This window comes from Pagrus pagrus, assembly GCF_965226575.1.
Source record: "Pagrus pagrus genome assembly, chromosome: 6".
Classification (NCBI taxonomy): domain Eukaryota; kingdom Metazoa; phylum Chordata; class Actinopteri; order Spariformes; family Sparidae; genus Pagrus; species Pagrus pagrus.
This window is the reverse complement of record NC_140190.1, coordinates 11,481,370-11,500,397: the sequence shown is the minus strand read 5'-3', so window position 1 is coordinate 11,500,397 and position 19,028 is coordinate 11,481,370. Positions and strand designations below refer to the sequence as shown.

The following is a 19,028-nucleotide window of genomic DNA, read 5'->3' as shown; positions in this document are numbered from 1 at the left end:
TCACTTTTCTAATCAGTCTATTGATAAATCAGTCAATCCCTTTGGCAGAGTAGTTCATTTCTCACTCTAGTTTCTTTGCTTTCTAGCGGTCTTTATTTTATCGTACCTGGAAATAAGGAAGTGACGTGCTGATGAATGGCGCAGCTTTGGGCCAGTCTGCAACCTCGAGTTGCTCGGATATATTTATCTTTTCTACTCCTCCTTGTGTGTTCGCGTGTGTGAGGAGGCACTTGTGGGACATCAGCAGAGCTTCTATTATTATAAACTGTGCCAGACACAGAAATATTGCTGTTGCACTAGAATTTTTTAAAGTAAGCAACAACTCCCCACCTGTTCCTCAGCGAATCTGCAACAATTGTTCGGCGCTCCCAGATGTAGAAGAGCAGACCTAAATGCATAAATCATCAGTTGATGCTGCGGAGAGAAAGTTCCTGTTTTAGTTTGTGTCTTGATTTTATTAAATTATCCACCCAGAAGAACATGAAAACTTCATCGCCCAACTGTCCAGACTCACTGATTTAAACTTGATTGCTCCATTGTACACAATGACACATCTACAAACATAACAAATAAACAGGTATGCCACTCCTGATTGATGAGGGGCTTTGAATATTTTCTGTGTATGCTCACTTTACCTCTGCGGGCATTCATGTGTTACAGGATTGGCTGACAGAGAGCGCCAGGCTCATCTCTAAGTCTGGCCACACTGTGGAGTGGTTGACACCCTTGGGTTTACCCGTTGTTCAGCCATACCACCGCACCCGCCACCAAGTGGTAAGTCTCATCCTATGGCACGTGTTGGGGGTTCTAATAATAAATGGTATTTATCTCTGTGCAGGATCAATTGTTGGACATATTTCACTTTCTGTCAGACATTACACTGCAGCTCTTTTGCATTACTTCACACATATGGGGCTTTTCCATTGGTACTTTTGGATGTGCAGAGTCAAACATATGCCTCACAGATTTGCGTTTACATTAGCGGTTTGAATGCGTTCAGTAGCACCCGAGATGTAGCATCTCCAAAGTGCCTGACCCGCTTAAACAAGTTTAAGCAGGTTGTGGTGCTGATGAAAACCAAACACTTCTTGATGTTGCTGCTACATAATAAAAGCTTTGTTAGCGGCCATTCTTAGATAATAGCGCAGAGATGAGTATTTACAGCCACTGATTTGACCACTAGTCACAGTAATGGATCAGCCTGCGGCATTTAAACGTCATCAACTCAAGAGAAGATTATCATTAGTGAAATGCAAACCTTTAAACAAGTAGCCCTGGTGTAATGGAGACTCAAATCTGTCCCACACTGCGCTGGCTTGCTCAAAAAAGACCCAGCCATTCTAGCACATGTGCACAGAAAAGGCCAAAAATCTCACAAGCATTTTCAAGACCTTCAATGATTTATGCTCTTTCTGTAGCTACTTTTGTACAATTACATATGTACAGTATGTGTATTTGAATTCATGGCAATTGTAGCCGGGCTTACTTGTTATTTTAATGCCAAGCGACGCACCCACTCTCTGTATGTTCACCATAGTTTCATACACCTAATGATAGACAGCTTAGCCAATTACATGCCTGTTTTACTTCTCTGTATTTTCAGAAATTCATTGGCTGGCCTTTAGAAACTTCTCCTCTTGTATCTTCACCTGTTTGTCTCGCTCCTCTTCGCTCTTTCTCCTGCCTTTCACAGCATTCACAGCACTCCCACAACTGACCTTTTCATAGCAAACAATGCATACAGTTTTTAACTCGCATAAGTATTAGTATATACAGTAGTCATTAATCTCTCTCGACACACTGACTAATAATAGAAACCCTTGTGTCTAGCAGCTTAGTGCTGTTATATTGTAATATGGGTTTTGACCCATCGTTGTCTTTTTGTTCCAATAATATGAGGTGTATTCCTTCCGCTATACATGATTTCACAGTGTATTTTCCTCTCATTCTGTTTCATTGGACTTTGATGGAACTTCTGATGAAGCTGATAATAAATGAGGGTGACCAGCTGTGAGTCGATTGGTTAGTTTCGAAGTCAGAGGTTCACACATGAGTAGAATGAGTATCTACACACAAATATAAGAAGACTAAGAACAGCGGGTCTTCAAATAGTCTAGTTCTAACAGTCTAATAGTTCTAACGAGCTATAAATCTTGTTAAAATGTAGTGTTTTTATTTTCCGAGAGCAAGCTGTTGTCCTCACACAGCCAGCCCACAAACTGTGCTTCACTCATTGTGGTCTGGCAAGGCTTAAGGCTTACGTTGAGGACACTGCCAATGTGCATTGATCAAAACTATGTTGTTTTTCAAGCTTTAGATTTTTAAGTGCTCTTCTTTGCTCAAATGTGAACATGACTGGATGCACTGGTGTTTTTTTTCTTCTTCTTTTATACCAATATCTCAAAGTGAAAAGTGAGCTTGTGAAACTGGACTCGACTATACTGTAGTCTGGATTTGGATTTAGTGTCCGCAACCCGTCTTTTAATTCACTGCCCCCTCCCTCGCTCTGTTCTTTCCTTTCCTTTTCCTTCACAAGAAATCAAACTCCCAAAAATAATTCTGTCTCAGTCTTCCTATATGCAGGACACCAAACCTATCTGAAAGCTTTAAGTACCAGATGCTTCGCCGGTGGAATGTCCCAGCTGGGCTTTCCAAGTCTCGATAGGTTTGGTGTAGGAGTGCAGCACTGATGGTGTATTGTGATTACTGTGAGTGGCCCAACTTTAATGGAGCTCAACAACATCACTGGAGTTGTCCGTCACTATGGAGATCCTGAGAGTAGCACGTCTTAGAGATAACATGTCTGTGTGCCAGCACATTTCCAGATAACATGGTTGTGTGTGTACATGAAAAGTAAAAGCCTGAATATGTGTGTGTTTACATAAAATCAATTTTGACCTTTTATATTTTTAAGCTCATCAACTGAGTCAAAGGAGGAAACAGACGTATAGCGTATGCCAAGCAAAGGCAGACAGCTAGTTCATAGGCTGGCTCAGCATGACGCCTGCTCTTTTAGTATGACATCAAGCAGAAGGTTGGCTTAGAGGGGCAGAGACACCTCACAAGCAGGTGCAAGGAGAGCGAGGGTGACAGATGGTGGGTCCCCTGAGGGTGCATCTCTCTCTGTCGTAGTGGTAGGGTGCGTTCCCTTGATTTGATCTGCTTCGTTTAATGTCCAGCGGGGAGTAGGAAGCTGATCAGCGTGTACTTTTTTTCCGAGGCCTAAGGATGAATAAATGCGTGAATGAATGATGCGATGACTTCATGGATGAATGAGGTTTTAGCTTAAATTTCACAGATAACTTTCTTCATCCCCCTGCAATAATTCTATAATCCAGTTGCATCACTGGACAACAAAAATAAAACTAACTTGCAGAAAGGTCACCTTTTCCCTGCATAGCTGGATTAAATTCAATCTCCCACTCTCCTCTCTGCCTCTTAAATCCAAGGCCACAGTGTTTCTGGGGTCGTTAGTAATTAGACTCTAGATAGAGTGGGATGATGAAGTGTTATGCACAGTAAGAAAACCAGTAAGTGGAGAGAAAGTAACTACAATAGACTGGCATAATCAGAAAGGAGTGTGTGTGTGCATGTGTGTGCATCTTTGCATTTTTGTTTGTTGGTTCTTTATCAGTGTGCATGCAGTGATGAGCACAAATGCCGACCTGTGTAATCGAGTATTTTCCATGGCTGATGGGAGGTGAGGTAATTAGAGTAGGATGGAGTAGCTGAATGGAGCATGAACATACATCAGGGAGGCTGCTTAACAGGATTGGGAGATACTAATCGGATCAGAGGTCACTCTGGCTCAGATTCCTTGTTTATTTTTCATTCCCCCTCCCAGGCAAGGTTACAGTGAGATCTCACTCTCAGGGGATGGTGACATGAGGGAGTCGTCCGCTGCATTGGCTGGATTTGGTTGGATTTGTGAGTTTATAGCGTGAAAGCTTGCGATCTAGTGTCCTCTATGTGGAAAGAATGAGTTCAGTTCAGTTGGTTGCAATTGGTGATTTCTGTGAACATAATTAATTTTGAGTGGAGTCTAAATACATAGTACAGGAGGCGTGGTTACTTGGGGTCTACAGCAATACATAAACAATGTGTCAACTTTAATAAATTGTCAAATATAATGTGTTATAAAAGTTTACCTTTAAATAAAGCAAAAAACATACGGATCACAGATGGATTATGAGACAAAGGGTTCATTTTGTGTCTCTTTTTCTTCCATCTAATCCATCCATGTTACTAATGACGAATCCATATCAAGTGATATGAATGAAACAAACGATATGATGGGTCTCTCTGGCTAACTTTTCCTTTTGTATAGAAGCAGGTTCTCAGCAGACATGGAGACATACTCAGGGCCAGTACAATCAGCCAGCTATTCATTCTAATTCTGGGGAACTACGTGTCTCTAAATGTCGGCACGATGCCCTCCGTGCCTTCTTTTGCCTCAGAGCAGAAGCAAACCATTCCCAGGAGTAGCATGGGGTTTCGTTGATCTTGCAGAATCTTCTGGCATTTTGGGGTGAATAATAAATGCAGTTTGAGTTTCAAGGACACCCCACAAAGTGGTAGAAAAGGAACAGTTTGGATGAGAGAAGGTCTGGAAAAGGTCAGTGGAAGTGTGGCGAGACACAGGGGTGTGTGTGACTGTGAGTCTGCAGCTGTCTCCATCTGACTTCAGGGGGAGAAGGCGAGGTGGAGGGCCAGGTGATGTGGAACAGCAAAGAAAGGAAGTATACGAGGTATAACGCAGAACTGTCTCCACTTAAATTGATGGGACGGATATTAACCAGTACGTGATCAATGGGGATTCCCCTCTTGGCAGCATGGCTTATTTATGGCTACTGATGGCCGGTGTATCCACCATGACCATTTATGATGCAAGTCTCAGGTGATTTAGACTACAGGAGCTTATTCCCTACAGACACGCAGCAGGGTTAGTCAAGGTCCCATTCCTGACAGCCTTGGGTTTATGAGTCAGGTGTGCACAAATCATGCACGTATGCATTATAATGAACAGGAGTCGGGTGCACAGTAGTGACCTCATTTACAGCATGGCAGTCCATTACTCAGACCAGGGGTAAGCTCCATTTCTTTCACCCTCACACCTTTTTACATCACAGATTTCCCTTCCTTCTAACATATCCGTAAGGACGCAATAAGGGGAGGTTAAGAGGGGAGTGATGGACAGATTCCCCCACAAGTCCTCCCAGAGCAATGATGGATGAGATAGCAGCCGTGGCATAAACTAATGGGGTTTTACCACACTACGCTTCTATTTTAAAACCATTTCTCCATAACTGTGTGATTCTGTCATTCATCAAAGCGACCTTCAAGCGTATGACTGGAGTCACCAAACTGAGCAGCTCACCGGCTGTCTGCAACTACCTTTAATGTACTTTCATCCATGTGATCACCTGTCACTTTAATCCCTGTATTTATGCACATATTTGCTTTTTACAACAGGGCTGTCATATAGAAATATTAATTACACAGAAGTACTGTATACATTACTGGAGCCTTATTATCAACAAAACACCGCTGATACTATTGTCATACAGTTCAGCTTATTGCTGTGCTAGCTGAGACTCAAGGTATGAAATGTTGGGCGGTTGGTTGGTTGGTCGACCACAATCTAACTATTCTTAGTGAAACCTGCCATGAGACTTGACATGAGACCTGCTATTTTCACAATATGGGAGAGGATGAATCAGACTGATTGCTGACATTTTCTCCAGGGCCATCATGAGGTTGATACCTTCGATTTTTGGGAAATATCTTAACAAACTTTGAACAGATTACGATGAACCTTGGTGCAGATATCCACGGTTCAAGGAGAATGAATGCTACTGATTTTGGTGATTCCATGACTTTCCCACTAGCGCTACCAGAGGGTCAGTGTTTTCATTTGGCCTGTGATATATCAAAAATCTTTGGAAATTCCTTGTTCCCAGACAATATATTTCAATGTTTTTAGTAAGCCACCACAAGGCTGAAGTTAATGTTTTTTGAAAACTATTGGAGAGATCGCCATAGAATCTCGTGCAGACAATCACAAGATGAATGAAAATACCCTCGGTGACCCTGTAATGTTGCGTCTTGTGTCGCCATCCGGTCGCATTTTTTGCTTGTCCAATACAAGACTCTTTGCATTGTTGAATTTGAAAAAGTTTCTATCAATAGAGCAGAGACATGGATTGAAGTGGTGTGATCAGAGAGACATCGTGGGGCTGCTCCATAGGCCCTGAATAATGGAACAAACGTTACAACACCTGACAGCACCTATGGTGATTTCACTGGGACTGGTGATATTCATTCCCGGCTGTTAGTCTTGTATACAATCAAATCTCATCTGGATATAATTTCCTAAACAATTTTCAATTTAGAGCACACACTCTTTTAAACTAGTATGTTCGTGTCACCTGATGTTGTTATAAATTGAGATCTTGATGCCTCAGTTTCCAGCTCAGTCTTTTTGTTAATGCTTCCTCAGCAAAAGTAATTTACCAGAATCATTAATATAGCACGTTGTAATTCTGCTTTAAGTTGCTTTTTTTTTTTTACTTTAAACATGTGAAAACACCTCACTGTCAGGCCTGACAAGATATTACAATACTTCATACTAAACATGTGTGTCCAGTAGTATTTCTTTCCAGCAGTGGTGCTAGTGTGTATGAGTTGTATTCTGTGCAGCAGGAAGATGCATGTCCACTGACACAAGATGGGCCTTGGACACATATTTATATAAAGAAATCCTTCAAGCCCCACCCAGACAGCCGGTTGTTTGTCTGAACTCTTTGATGACATGTCATGATTGGAGCAATAATGGAAGATTATTGATGTCCCTATTGGGAAATCTTGGCAACAAATGGATGAAACATAATGTAGAACTCATCCTTTTTTCAATATGAGTTGGCACATTGTGGAGTTTTACATTTTTCATATAATAGAGTTTAGTGGTCCTTCAGATATCCAATCCTTTTGATATATACTGTAGAGTATGCTCTGTCTCTCTTGACTATCCAGGTAGCTAGATTATTGACTTTCTGTAAAGACTAAGAGGGTATCCCTTTTGATAAAGTGGAGTGGCCTACTTCTGTTATGCATTGTCTCTGTGCCTTTGCTGAGTTTAGATAGGTAGCAGAGTCTTTGTCGCTGCCTCCAATGACCAATAACCAATAAGAAACTGCTAAATCGGTGGCAATGTCTGCCGATCTGTGCTTCATAATCCTCACTCGTCCCCGGATCGGGCTGCTTAAAGCAGAGCTAGCAAGTTTATTGCATTTGGGCAGATTTTATGTAGCAGTGGTGCTCGGGTGGAGGCATAGGAGAAACACTGTTAAAGCACCCAGGAGTCCCACAGGAAATGTCTGGTTTCATTATAGACTAGGAAAGAGCATAAAGCTAAATGAACAATAGTTTTAAATTGTAGGGATTGAAACGTGCACTTCAAAGGGCCTGTGTGTCCTCAGTGTTCATCCCACAGAGACGCAAGATCAAATAAAAGAGCTGTCCGTTAGCACCAAACACGTGGCTATTAAAGTCTCCCAAGTGTGTCAGAATGTCAGTGGTCATGCTGTGGTCCCTGGCGCTCCTCTTTAGACGGGTTGTTTGTATTATGATGATGAAGGAGAATTCAGAGACACCAGCCAGAAATTTTTGGTCAAAACCAACAAATGATATCAGTTGAACCATCCCTTTTTCTTTCTGCCTATCCTGCCCCACACAAACACACGTCATGTTTACCCACAGGCTCAGATCTATTCACTGAGCAGCCATGCTGCCCAATATGAATTGAGTTGTTTCTTTATTTTGCCTGTTTGAGATGCAGTTTCATGTATTTGACCCAAAAACAACAAAGTGGATGCAAATTTCTCCTAATGTGAGCCCATTGATAATTAACAATGAATAATTAGAAACAAGCTCGAACACGACATACTTCTATTCATTCATATTATTGCAGTTAAATCTTTTTTATGAACAGTAACGAAAGATATTGACTTTTTTATGATAAAAGCAGTTAGATTTTTTCCGAGTACCGATAGATCTAAGAGAGATCTAAGTGTTTGTACTTCTCTGAATTGAAACGGCATCGAAGCTGCTTTCCATCAGTGAAAAAGGTAGATGTGTTAGGGAGAGCGACAGACAGAGATTCTCAGATACATTAGTGTAGGCTGAATGCAAGGTAAACAGACTAATGCAAAGTGCTCACATCGACGAGGAGCTGGCTGCCTGTTGCTAGGCGTATCTCTTTCCTGATAGTAGCCCGTCGTTCTCACCTAGGCACATTTCCAGGGGTCAGGGAAAGACTGCTCTCCCACAGATGCCTTGGCACAGCTGACTGGACGGACCCTCGAGGCTCGGGAGATTAGAGTGCTAAATCTTCCCTCCTCTAGGAACCGAAGGCTTAAGTGTTGATCTGAGAGTGTGTTAAAAAAAAATATGGAATAAAGAAAACTGCAGAGATCAAAAGGAGGTATTTGCCTGATGCCCTCTGAGGGTGCATCGACTGCAGAATACCTCGCTGTGCTTGATTAATCCTTCATTTTTCCCTGATTTTTGGTAATTAGGCCTGTATTTATAATAGTCCTGCAGTAGTTACTTTCTGAAGTTGTTGTTTAAAGAAATAGAAGAGATTATAGGTAAAGTGAGAACAGGTTATATTCTAAATAAATAAATAAATAGGATAATTTTTTCATGTCTTTTGTTTTTTTTAACACATACTAACACGTTGATGATAATGTATTTGCAGCCTTGGGTTGAAAATACGATTTTTTTTTTCTTACTATCGAATGCAGATGCTGTATTGTCATATCAAAAAAATATCTAAGTATCATTTTTACAACCTCAGTTGCCATAATGTGTCTGACCTAGATAAGCAGCTAGACAGTAGACACATGGAAGAATGGTGATCAAGCATGTGTTTGATATTAAATACACGTACCCTTGATACTGGTCTAGTAGGTCAAAAATCTGCGCTGACCAATTACAGGTCAGCCTAAAGAATGAAATGAAAATGGATTTAACTCTGACCTCTTTCTGGAAAGGTCCATCAAGCGAAGTGACTCATGTCAGCTATGGCTTTGCTGTGTTAGATTTGTAATCTGCAAAATGTCAAGCGCCTCTCGAGTAATGAACCGGATGATACTTTTTTTATTGCGTTGCATTTAAAGCCTCTTGTGGATATAACACATTTAAAGCTCATGTTCAGTTCGTTGTGCTCAAAAGATTTTATATTTTCTTGGCTGGCATTCTGCTTTTCATCCTCCTAACTTTCTTTTTTATCTTAAGGCCTCGATATATTAGAATGTTACGTTGCTTCAAAGTTAGAAGAAATGGGTTTCCACGACATGATACATTCAATGAATCAATTGGTCCAGCAAAAGAAACAAAGTGATGAGTTAAGACTTGCACTTGGATTTTAAGTGTCAACCATTATCATTAAACATCTCACTTCTTTGTTTTGTTCTGCCTCCCCAGGTGAAGAGTTTAATGCAACATATCAACCTCAAGATCAACCATGACATCAAAGAGTAAGTCTTCCCTCAGCTAACACCGCTTTCTGTCTGTTTCTCCACACTCACACTTAAACCGACCCTTAGCAGATGTAGTGTTTCTACTTTATTCTCACATGGCATTCATTGACATTTTGTGCTGAAATGCCATATTAGTGACCTGGAAAGAAGACAGAGGATAGCTACTGGGAGGAAATGTGTTTCCAGCCGTTCATATTTTTGTATTTCTTTATTTTCTTTTGTTATTTTCTTTTTTAAGGTTGCAGTCACAAGTTTTCAAAATGTAGCTTCATACTTGACAACTTGATTTGACTTTACTTTATGTTCAGCTTTTTGCTTCAGTGAATGCAATGGAAGTAGAAAGTAGAGCTCTCTTGAGGCAATTAGCTTACATTTTCAATACCTTCAGCTGCACAAAAGCACTGTCTCCAGTGGAGATTTTCACTAATTGCCTACTCAGACTTGGACATAGCTTTGCATTTGTCATAAAGTGGGAAATGCCATCAGATGCGTTTTCAAAGTGCTTTGAAAGCATAGTTTTAGACTCCCAGTTTAAGGAAGAAGTTGAACTTTTTCTAACAGAAATTAGTTTTTAAAAGTAGCTCATACTCCTTTGTCCAGAAGCTTCATCTATGGATATACAACATATACTGCAAAAACAACTGCCAAAATACACCATTAATCAGGAGAAAGGGGGATTATGCAGCAAAATGGATTAATAACTGTCAAAATACGATATGTCAAAATATGAGATGCAGCAACAAAACATCAGAAATAGTCAAAAAGATTCCAAAAAAGTGGTAAAAACAATTTTACATTAAAAATATAAGATGTAATATTTCTGCATCGCAATGTCAAAAAAGATCTTTGTTAAATATTTAAAATATTTTGATTATTGTTGATATTTTGTTAATTTACATACAGAAACACTCCCTGCTAACAGCTTTGTCTGAGGTAAAAAAGGAAGTGAGTTTGAAGAAGCTCACTGTGAGATTTCCTCCAGAAAGGCAACAAAGTTAAATGTAGGTTAAAATGCGTGATGCTACTTTTTAATGTAGTGGTAGCACTAGCAATATGCTGTACCACAGTAAGAACAAGCACGCTGCCATGTCCGAGGATGGCTCGCAGCCAAAGATCGAGTCGGTGCTAATCGGGGGGAGATGGTGTGATACGCGGGGCTAAGGAGAAATGCTACCAATTAGTGTGGTAAGGTTGGAGAGCGTGAGATTCAAAAAGCTATTGTTATTCAGTAACTAGAGCTATGTCATTGAGAGCTACTGTAACTAAACGTATGGAAAAGCACTTTGTCATCAACATTTCTGCCTGAGTCACATCAAATAGATTTTTAGAGACAATGATGGTAGCTTAGTGGTGGGAGCAATGAAAACAACAACTTCCATGATCTAAAGCTACTTCAAGACATCATCAAACTGTGTCTTTGTCTTCATTGTTTTGATTGAGAGACTTTACATATAGAGCATTTACATTTTTATGCCTCCTTATGCTCCTGTGGTTTTATGAGCGGTAGTCCTCTTCAATATATAATATTTGACCTTTTGGGATAAAGAAGACAGAATGATTCTCACTCCTCTCTGAATAAGTGACAGTTTGGCATGTGCAAATCATTGCTATGGTGCGGAGGCAAAAGAAAAAAATGTGTAGTCAGAGTTTTAAAAGATACAACGGAGGAAGGGTGATAGAGGTGAGTAGAGGACAAAAAGACGGAATGAGAGACAGCGGCCGAAGGTCGTCGGAAGACAGAAGAGAGAGTGCTGGAGACGAAGATGACAAAGACTGACAGCCGTCCTCCTCAACCTGACATCTACAGTACAGCACAGATCCAGCAGCGTGAATACTGAAACACCAGCCAGCGCAGAGGGAGAGATGGAGGAAGTTCAAGTTGAGAGGAAAAGATGCCGCTCTGAAAGGTCGTCTGGCCTGAAACTTGAAATTTGCTGTCAGAGAAAGCATCAGTGTATCAGAGGCTGACATTCTGAGCTGAACTTGACACTATTCCCAGCTGATTCTCCTTCCACACAAACACACACACACACACACAAACTGGTGCACATACAATTGCACTTGCCGTTAATGATAAAGCTTAATCCAGTCCAAATATGTAAATGTGGTCACAGATGGAGGAGTGACAGCCTTCAAGCCCTCGCTTTTCTTGCTTCTTTCATCCGTCCCTCTCTGATTATCCAGTGGGGGGGAAAAAACATTAAATGCTGAGCCCTATGACAACTTTCAGTATCTCCTGTGATACGAAGTGAGCCATCAGCTCTATAGGGAGAACAGTTGCAGAGCAGAGAGCTGTGGTTGCTAACCCTTAGAGTACTGACCGTGCACCTTTCCAGTCTGTCAGGCCTCTGGGATTTAAAGGTGGCATGTTTGTGCAGTGTGTGAGTGAGACAAAGGGGAAAAGGAGAAAGACAGGCTTGTTCAAAGCATGTGTGCTTGCAAATACATTTCCAGGAATCTTGTTTTTCTGCTCAGCTGAAGCCCGAGAACAGCTGAGCTGAAAAGCACAAAGATAGAAGTGTAACATTTCCAGGCCAAAAATAAAACGGACAGGAGGAAAACGAGACTGACAGACAAGGCAGCATCGTGTGTGCCTGGTGTGTAGCTCTGGGTTTGGCTCGAGCTCTCTCCGCTCTGTCTCCATTCCCATTAGAAGATCGTTCTGGTCTGTGGCAGCCCAGAGGATTTGAATGGCACAGGCTCAGGGTAATGGGAACACAGGGATACAGATTGGCAGGATGCTTTTTTTACTGCCAGTTCCATCATCAGTAGCGGAAGCAGCACTGCTCTTATATTACCTTGTACTATATTTGTATGCTCTCATATTGACTGTTGTTTAGAAAGCACAGAGTCACCCAGGGGTCGCATAGTAGAAAATAAATATTGATGTTGAACTCCATGCACACAAATTTGTAACAACACAATATCCCTCTGTTAAAGTAATAGTTCAGCATTTTATTAATCCCTTTCTGGCGATGAGTTACATGACAATGTCGATGTCACTTTGTCATGTCGACCAGCACCTCTGAAGCTTTGTTTTTGTGTGTTGTATGTCACAGTTTGATATATTTGTTGACTCATCTAAAAGCTGGACACTTGTTCAAAATGTATAAATCAGATATGATTTGAGACGGCTAGCTAACTAGGCCCATCATAAATGACTTGACTGCTGGCTCATGGGGTGATATCAGTGATATCACAGATCAGAGATTTGGGTTTTGATCTCAGACAGCAAACTCTTTATTTAGAATCAGGTCGTGATCCTAATTTATGAATGTCTCACTCGTATGTCTCCTGCTGAGCTAACAACGTAGGCGATGGAGAGGTGGGTGGATGTCAAAGGTCTGCTACAGCAGTTGAAGTGCCGTTCCTGCTAACCTAAGGCACGGATTATTAAGTGGTGTCAAAATAATAATTCAAATAAAGTATGTGTAGAATACTGCCCACAATGGACTGCTTTAAGGTCCAGATTAAATGGCGCTTTGAGAGCATCTAGCTTCCATCTTGTGATGTCTTTCTGAATGAAAGATTGATAGGCAGGGTGGGGTCATAATATTGGGAGGAATTTGATTTGAACGTTGAAATCGTGTGCTGCATGTAGTTGCAGAAGCAATCCACTATAAAATGCCTTGGGCATTATCTGGAGCTGTCACAGATACCACCCTCCTCAAAATGAATACAATTGTAGCCAGTAGGGCTGTACCTTGATATTTTGAACAAGATTTGAGGCTGCAAACAGCCGAAGACGCATCGATGTACTGTGTTGTTGTTCGCTAGCTAACTAACAAACTCAGGTCTGTGCTGCTAAAAATTTAAGATTGATGGATGGATGGCACGATATTATTAGTTGAAATTGGTTGCTTCAAGCCTGCATGAACACACATCTTATTCTGTTTTACAAGAAGTCATCATTGTATTTTGGCATATATTATTAAAGCAATATTATGTAACATTTTCACCCTAAACTAACAGCTTCAAAATCATGTTGATGGCACAGTGTCTTGTAATAGGGTGAATGGTGTCTCTGTCTCAGCCACTCCACCCCCCCATCACTTGTTTCTGCATTATGTAGCCTCAGTGAGAGGGTAGGATCACAGTGTCGCGTACAGGTTTACTTCAGCATACAAGTTTACTTCAGCATACAAGTTTTCAACACATGACATTGTTATGATGTCATGAGTTTTGTTTGTAGTTGGCGCCTACATTACACCTGAGAAATTGTTACGGACCTGGGGTTTGTATTTACGACAGAAACTTAGGGGGGCGCCAAATCCCACAAAATGCCAATTCCTACATAATGTTGCTTTCAATAGCTGCACAATATGACCGGGGATGTGAGCTTAAAGGGTTAAAAAGACACTCTTTATTTTATCTCGACTTTAAACAGTGCTCATAAAACAATGTTTATCTACTCTTGGCGTTTATTTTATCCCTAAACATAGTCGTAACAACATCCTCAAGGGCACAGTGCTTTTTATGTTACTAACATGTACTGTCTTCTAAGCAGTACACAAACTTGAAACAGGAATGAAAACATAAGTTTGCCAACAGTCTCCCGGGGAGTTATCAGCAGAGTTCATAATGAGGCCACTACAGACTTTTGAGACAACTTGGCTTAATAAACAACCTGTTTTACATTAGAAAGCATCAGAGTGCAGGTACTGTTGCAGAAGTGTTTACATGTCTTTGCTTGGCTTTTTGTCCCTTTCTCAGGAGGCCGGACACAATTAAACAGAAGAATGCCTTCCCGCCAAACTTCATCCACTCTCTGGACTCCACACACATGATGCTGACGGCGCTCCACTGCTTTAGGTATCGCTTCACAAGCTGTAATTTGAGCATGAATGTTGATAAAACGGATACATTCCTTGAATCTCCTGTTGCATATGCAGAGTTATGTTTCTAAAGGCAGCTTGTAATATGCTTCTGATATTGTCACTCTCCATCTGCGTACCCTCTCCTTTTGGCTGCAGTTCACCTCACATAAGCATCGTAATATAAGCCTTGTAATATAAGCTCTTTTCACCAAATTAGCCTCTTGACAGTTGTGATAATTTAATACTCAACTCTCACAGGCTTTGAATGAAGGTCCGCTGTAGTTTTAGCAATTATTATCACTATAATGTGCTTTTTTGTCAAAGTCTGACAGTTTTTAATGGATATGTCTACTCTTTTATTTTATTTTCTTCCTCTGATTTCATTCCCTGCTCATGGACTACCTTCACCCCTTTGTTCCCTTTCCTCTCCTCTCAGCGCCGGCCTGACATTCGTCTCAGTTCACGACTGTTTCTGGACCCACGCTCTCACTGTGGACACCATGAACAAGGTATCAAATCACAGTACAACCTTTTTTTGTACTTCCACCTATCCAGATTGTTTCAGCATTCCTCGTCCTTATCATCCTTTCAGAGCTGTTTCAAACCTGTCTGATCATGTACCATCAGGGTTTACATGTCTCCTTTCTTTGCTGATTAATTGGAGCTTAAGGTAGCACATGTGATACAACTCTTCTCGCTCTCTCTCACCTTTACATCCAGGCATCTTTATAGCTTATTTCTGCTGAATGGAAGTAAAGAATAATTGGGTGTTTTTGAGAACTGAGCTCATTTTAGTGCTTTTACAGTGGATGCTGGTGACAGAAATAATCTTTGTAGCATCAGCAGTGCTTCTTTTAGAGTAGAGTAAAACAAACATTTTCAGTTTTATACATTTACAGGCTGCTGGCTGCAGGTAGCACCATTAGACAGAGCCTGGTGTGCTGAATAAATGACTCTCTACCACAGCCTGCTAAAACTAGCTTGTCAACAGGCCCAGACTGAGACACAGCAAAGAATAAAATGGATCACATTACCATAAAGTCCCAATTTTTCTGTAGGAGTAGCTTCAGAGCACAGTCGCAGTTTTATGTCTTCTTATATCTCAGAAGAGTTAGAACCAATGAAGCAGTTCCCTGTCAGTACATCTATTTTCTTGATCTCTGAGAGTACGCCTTCCTCATTACACAGGTGATTGAACACAGCGAGGGGAGGGGTGTTAAATATCTTAGTCAACACCCAAGCATATAAAGAACTTCCTTACTTTAATGGCAACCGATCCTTCCTCCATTCATCATCCACTCATTTTCTGAACTGCCAAGGCTGCCTGTAAAGACGGGATTCCTGGTGACGTCGGTGTGTGATGCGTGCACATGTGGGGATAGGAAGAAAAAGTGACTGGAGAGTGACTTTGAGCTTATGACAAGATCAATATAAGGTGTTCATTTTTTTAAAACTGCACAAACCACAAAAAGCAATGCCTGGAAAATGATCAATATTCGGAAATTCATGTTCAATTTGTGTTTTTGGGGCAGTTCACATCCAAGCTAACATGATAAAACACCAAAATGACACAATAACACACACAAACTAACTGATCGGCAACTGTAGACCAGCTCACGTATTCTGCAAGGTAAAATCACTGTTTTTGTAAAAGGAGTTTGGTGCCTTTGTGGAGAGCAATATAATGGCTTCGTTCAGTTCCCTGTTAGAAAGTGGCTGTCTGACAGCAAGATAAAGCAGTGAAAATATTCTAAATGTAATGTACTGATATTGATTTTTTTTTTAAGGTGGACCATTTTTTAAGTGGCTAAAATACATTTTGCTGCTGCCCTCCTGTCCTCAGCAGTATATTAGCTTAGCTGCTGTGCCAGTACTCCTGTCTGCCTCTCCAAACTGGGGCCATGATCCACTGTAGATAATGCACTGAATATGAATAAGTGCCTTGTACATCCCCACTTCAAACAATCCAAATTCACCTTTTTATGGCACCCGACTGGAGAATTGGCACCCCCAGTTGCTGTTTATCTTGATGTGCCCAACTTGTAATATACACACAACTGTGGTGGATGGATGAAAATGGTGAACCTCGCCCGTCTTTGCTTTTGAAAGACTGAGCCTTTCATACGCAATCATGATACTGTCACCTGTTACCATGTTCACCTGTGCATTCCATAACTTTACCAGTCTTTTGTAACCCCTGTCTCAACCTGTTTGAAATGCGTTGCTGCTATTTGATTCAGAATAAGCATATATGAGGTGAAACATTAAATACATTATCTTTTATTCTGAAAAGAATTAGCATATTATCATATATTTTTTACGCTAGCATTACTTGCGTAAAGAGATCTTCTGTGCCCTTACCCTCTGCTCACCATTGATAGTCTGAGACTCATTGCCGTTTTCTCACCACCTGTGGAGCTCAGGTTGTTTTGTGTTGTCAGTGTCAGAGTATAATCATGACATTCTGGCAACATGTTTTCCAACCTGAGCTGCTGAGCACACACCCTAGGAAAACTAACTATACCATAGAGATGACTGATAACCCACTCATAAATTAATAGCGCTTATTTTCTCCGGGTGATACTGTTGTGTGTCAAAAACAATGTCAATCAATTCCACACTCTACACTCCATTTCACAATCTACCTTTTATGTCTTTGTCGCTAGTTCTCTCCATTCTCATTTAACAAAAATGGCGTAATTCAAGCTGGGATGGAGAAGAAATGCAGCCAAGGAGATGTTTAATTTAGACTGGTGCTTGTTCTCTTGTTTCTTTTCATTCTTTTCTTTCAATCTTGTATCTGGTCAACAGGCAGGAGAGTCTGGGGAGTTTGTCCTTCAAGTGTTTTGACCTGATTAACTCTAAATACACTCCGCTCTGCCTCTTCTTCCTCCTCCTGACAGGTCTGTCGGGAACAGTTTGTCAACCTGCACAGCCAGCCGATCCTTAAGGAGCTGTCCAACTTCCTTCTAGAGAAATACTGCAACGGGCCCCTGTGAGTTTACGCACCAGCATGAAGGGACACAATTAATTGTTCACACTAAGTCAGTTTTAAGATGATAAAAATTGGTATTCATGTATTAGTCATATGTTTAACACTTACTTACTCCTGTGTGTAATCTGTGCCTCATTTTGTTTGAATCATTCTTACAACAACCATCAGTCCCATCAGTCTCTCTCTGTGTTTATGTAATGCTGCCTATTATATTATATGTTCTGTCATCATACGCTGAACATGTAACTCCTACATGAAGGTACATATATAATATTGTGAACTTTATGCCAGAGTTTTTCCTCCGTGTCCTGTGACATTAGATACAAAATGATTTCCCCACTCTCTCTTTCTCTCTCTGAATCAGTCTCACTGGCCTCAGGCTGGGTTATTCTCATCATCTGACTGTTTTTCTCTCTTTGGGATAATTGGACACCTTCTCTATAGCCTTTACTCCACAGCAGCCCTTGTCCTCTTTGTCTTTCTCCCTCCCTTTCTCTCACACAGAAACGTTACTGTTCCCTGAGCCTCGCAAACACATTATTCATTCTTGTAGGTAGAAATGAATTGAGAAAGACATGTGGGAATAGAAAGACTTTTTGGTCTATTTTTAACCATCCATCTATACAGTTTAGGCCTGAAGTCCCTTACATTGTATTTAGTTTTTAAAATTTGAAGCATTCATTTCATTGTTACAGCCATGTTAGTGGTGTGGCTCGAGGAATGGCAATGGCTCGTCAGTCAGTCGGTCAGTCTAGCACTTTTGTCCAGGCTGAAATATCTCAACAACTATCACATGGATTTCCATGAAATTTGGTGCAGACATTCGTGGTCTCCAGAGGATGAATCCCACTGACTTAAATGATCCCCTGTAGTGCCACCATGAGGATGGTAGGATTGGCCGTCTAGAGCGAAATATCTCTCCTACTATTTGGAGATTTAAAAGACTAAGAAGAACTAGACCTCTGTTCAATATTGTGTTGAGTTGGACACTACCCTGAAAAATCTGCAATTTTATTCAAGGCAACAGTGCCTTTAATTTGATCGCCTGTCAGCATAACTTCCAGGGAAAACATCAGATGATACGTCAGAACGTCAGGAAGGAAGTCAAGGAAGACGAATGTGACTAAACATGAACAAGATGAAGCTGATCCCTTAACTTTTCTTGTAGCACCATCATCAAGCTAAAAACGTCCCTATCAGTCAGAGCTGTACTTTGTGTTTAGTGAATGAGCATATGTTAGCATGCTAATACACTGAAGTAAGACAGTGACCTTGGTAAAGACACCAACATCATCAATGTTTGCATTGTTATTTGAGCGTGTTAGACTCAAAGACCTATGAGCATAGCTGTAGGCTTTGATTGTATACTTAAATGAGGGCATTCCCTCTCAGAATGACTGCTATTACTGAAAAGATGAGAGTCTAATCCATCTATAAACATGTTCTTTTTTTTCCAACACTAACTGTCTGCTCAACATCATGCTCATGTCTGGCAGAACAGTGTGTGGAAAAAAGATTTACATGGACTTTTTGAGTGTACCAGTCACATCTCACACATTAACAATGTGCCACCTCTGGCACATCAGATTAGAGGCACTAATAATGTGCTAATTTAAAGGCAAATCTAAGTGCTGTATTGTAGACAACTGGACTTGTTTCAGTTTCTTGAAGACC

General features: G+C 40.8%; 1 protein-coding gene across 1 annotated transcript in view; it reads left to right on the top strand.

The window, feature by feature from the left end:
• The window catches only part of polrmt (polymerase (RNA) mitochondrial (DNA directed)), a 49,896-nt gene that overhangs the window by 26,870 nt on the left and 3,998 nt on the right, over nucleotides 1-19,028 (top strand). Inside the window, exons 15-19 of the mRNA XM_084355784.1 lie at nucleotides 661-774; nucleotides 9,487-9,539; nucleotides 14,256-14,354; nucleotides 14,796-14,868; nucleotides 17,263-17,354. Of these exons, the coding sequence (XP_084211910.1) occupies nucleotides 661-774; nucleotides 9,487-9,539; nucleotides 14,256-14,354; nucleotides 14,796-14,868; nucleotides 17,263-17,354 (431 nt within the window). The remainder of the gene's footprint in view (nucleotides 1-660; nucleotides 775-9,486; nucleotides 9,540-14,255; nucleotides 14,355-14,795; nucleotides 14,869-17,262; nucleotides 17,355-19,028) is intronic.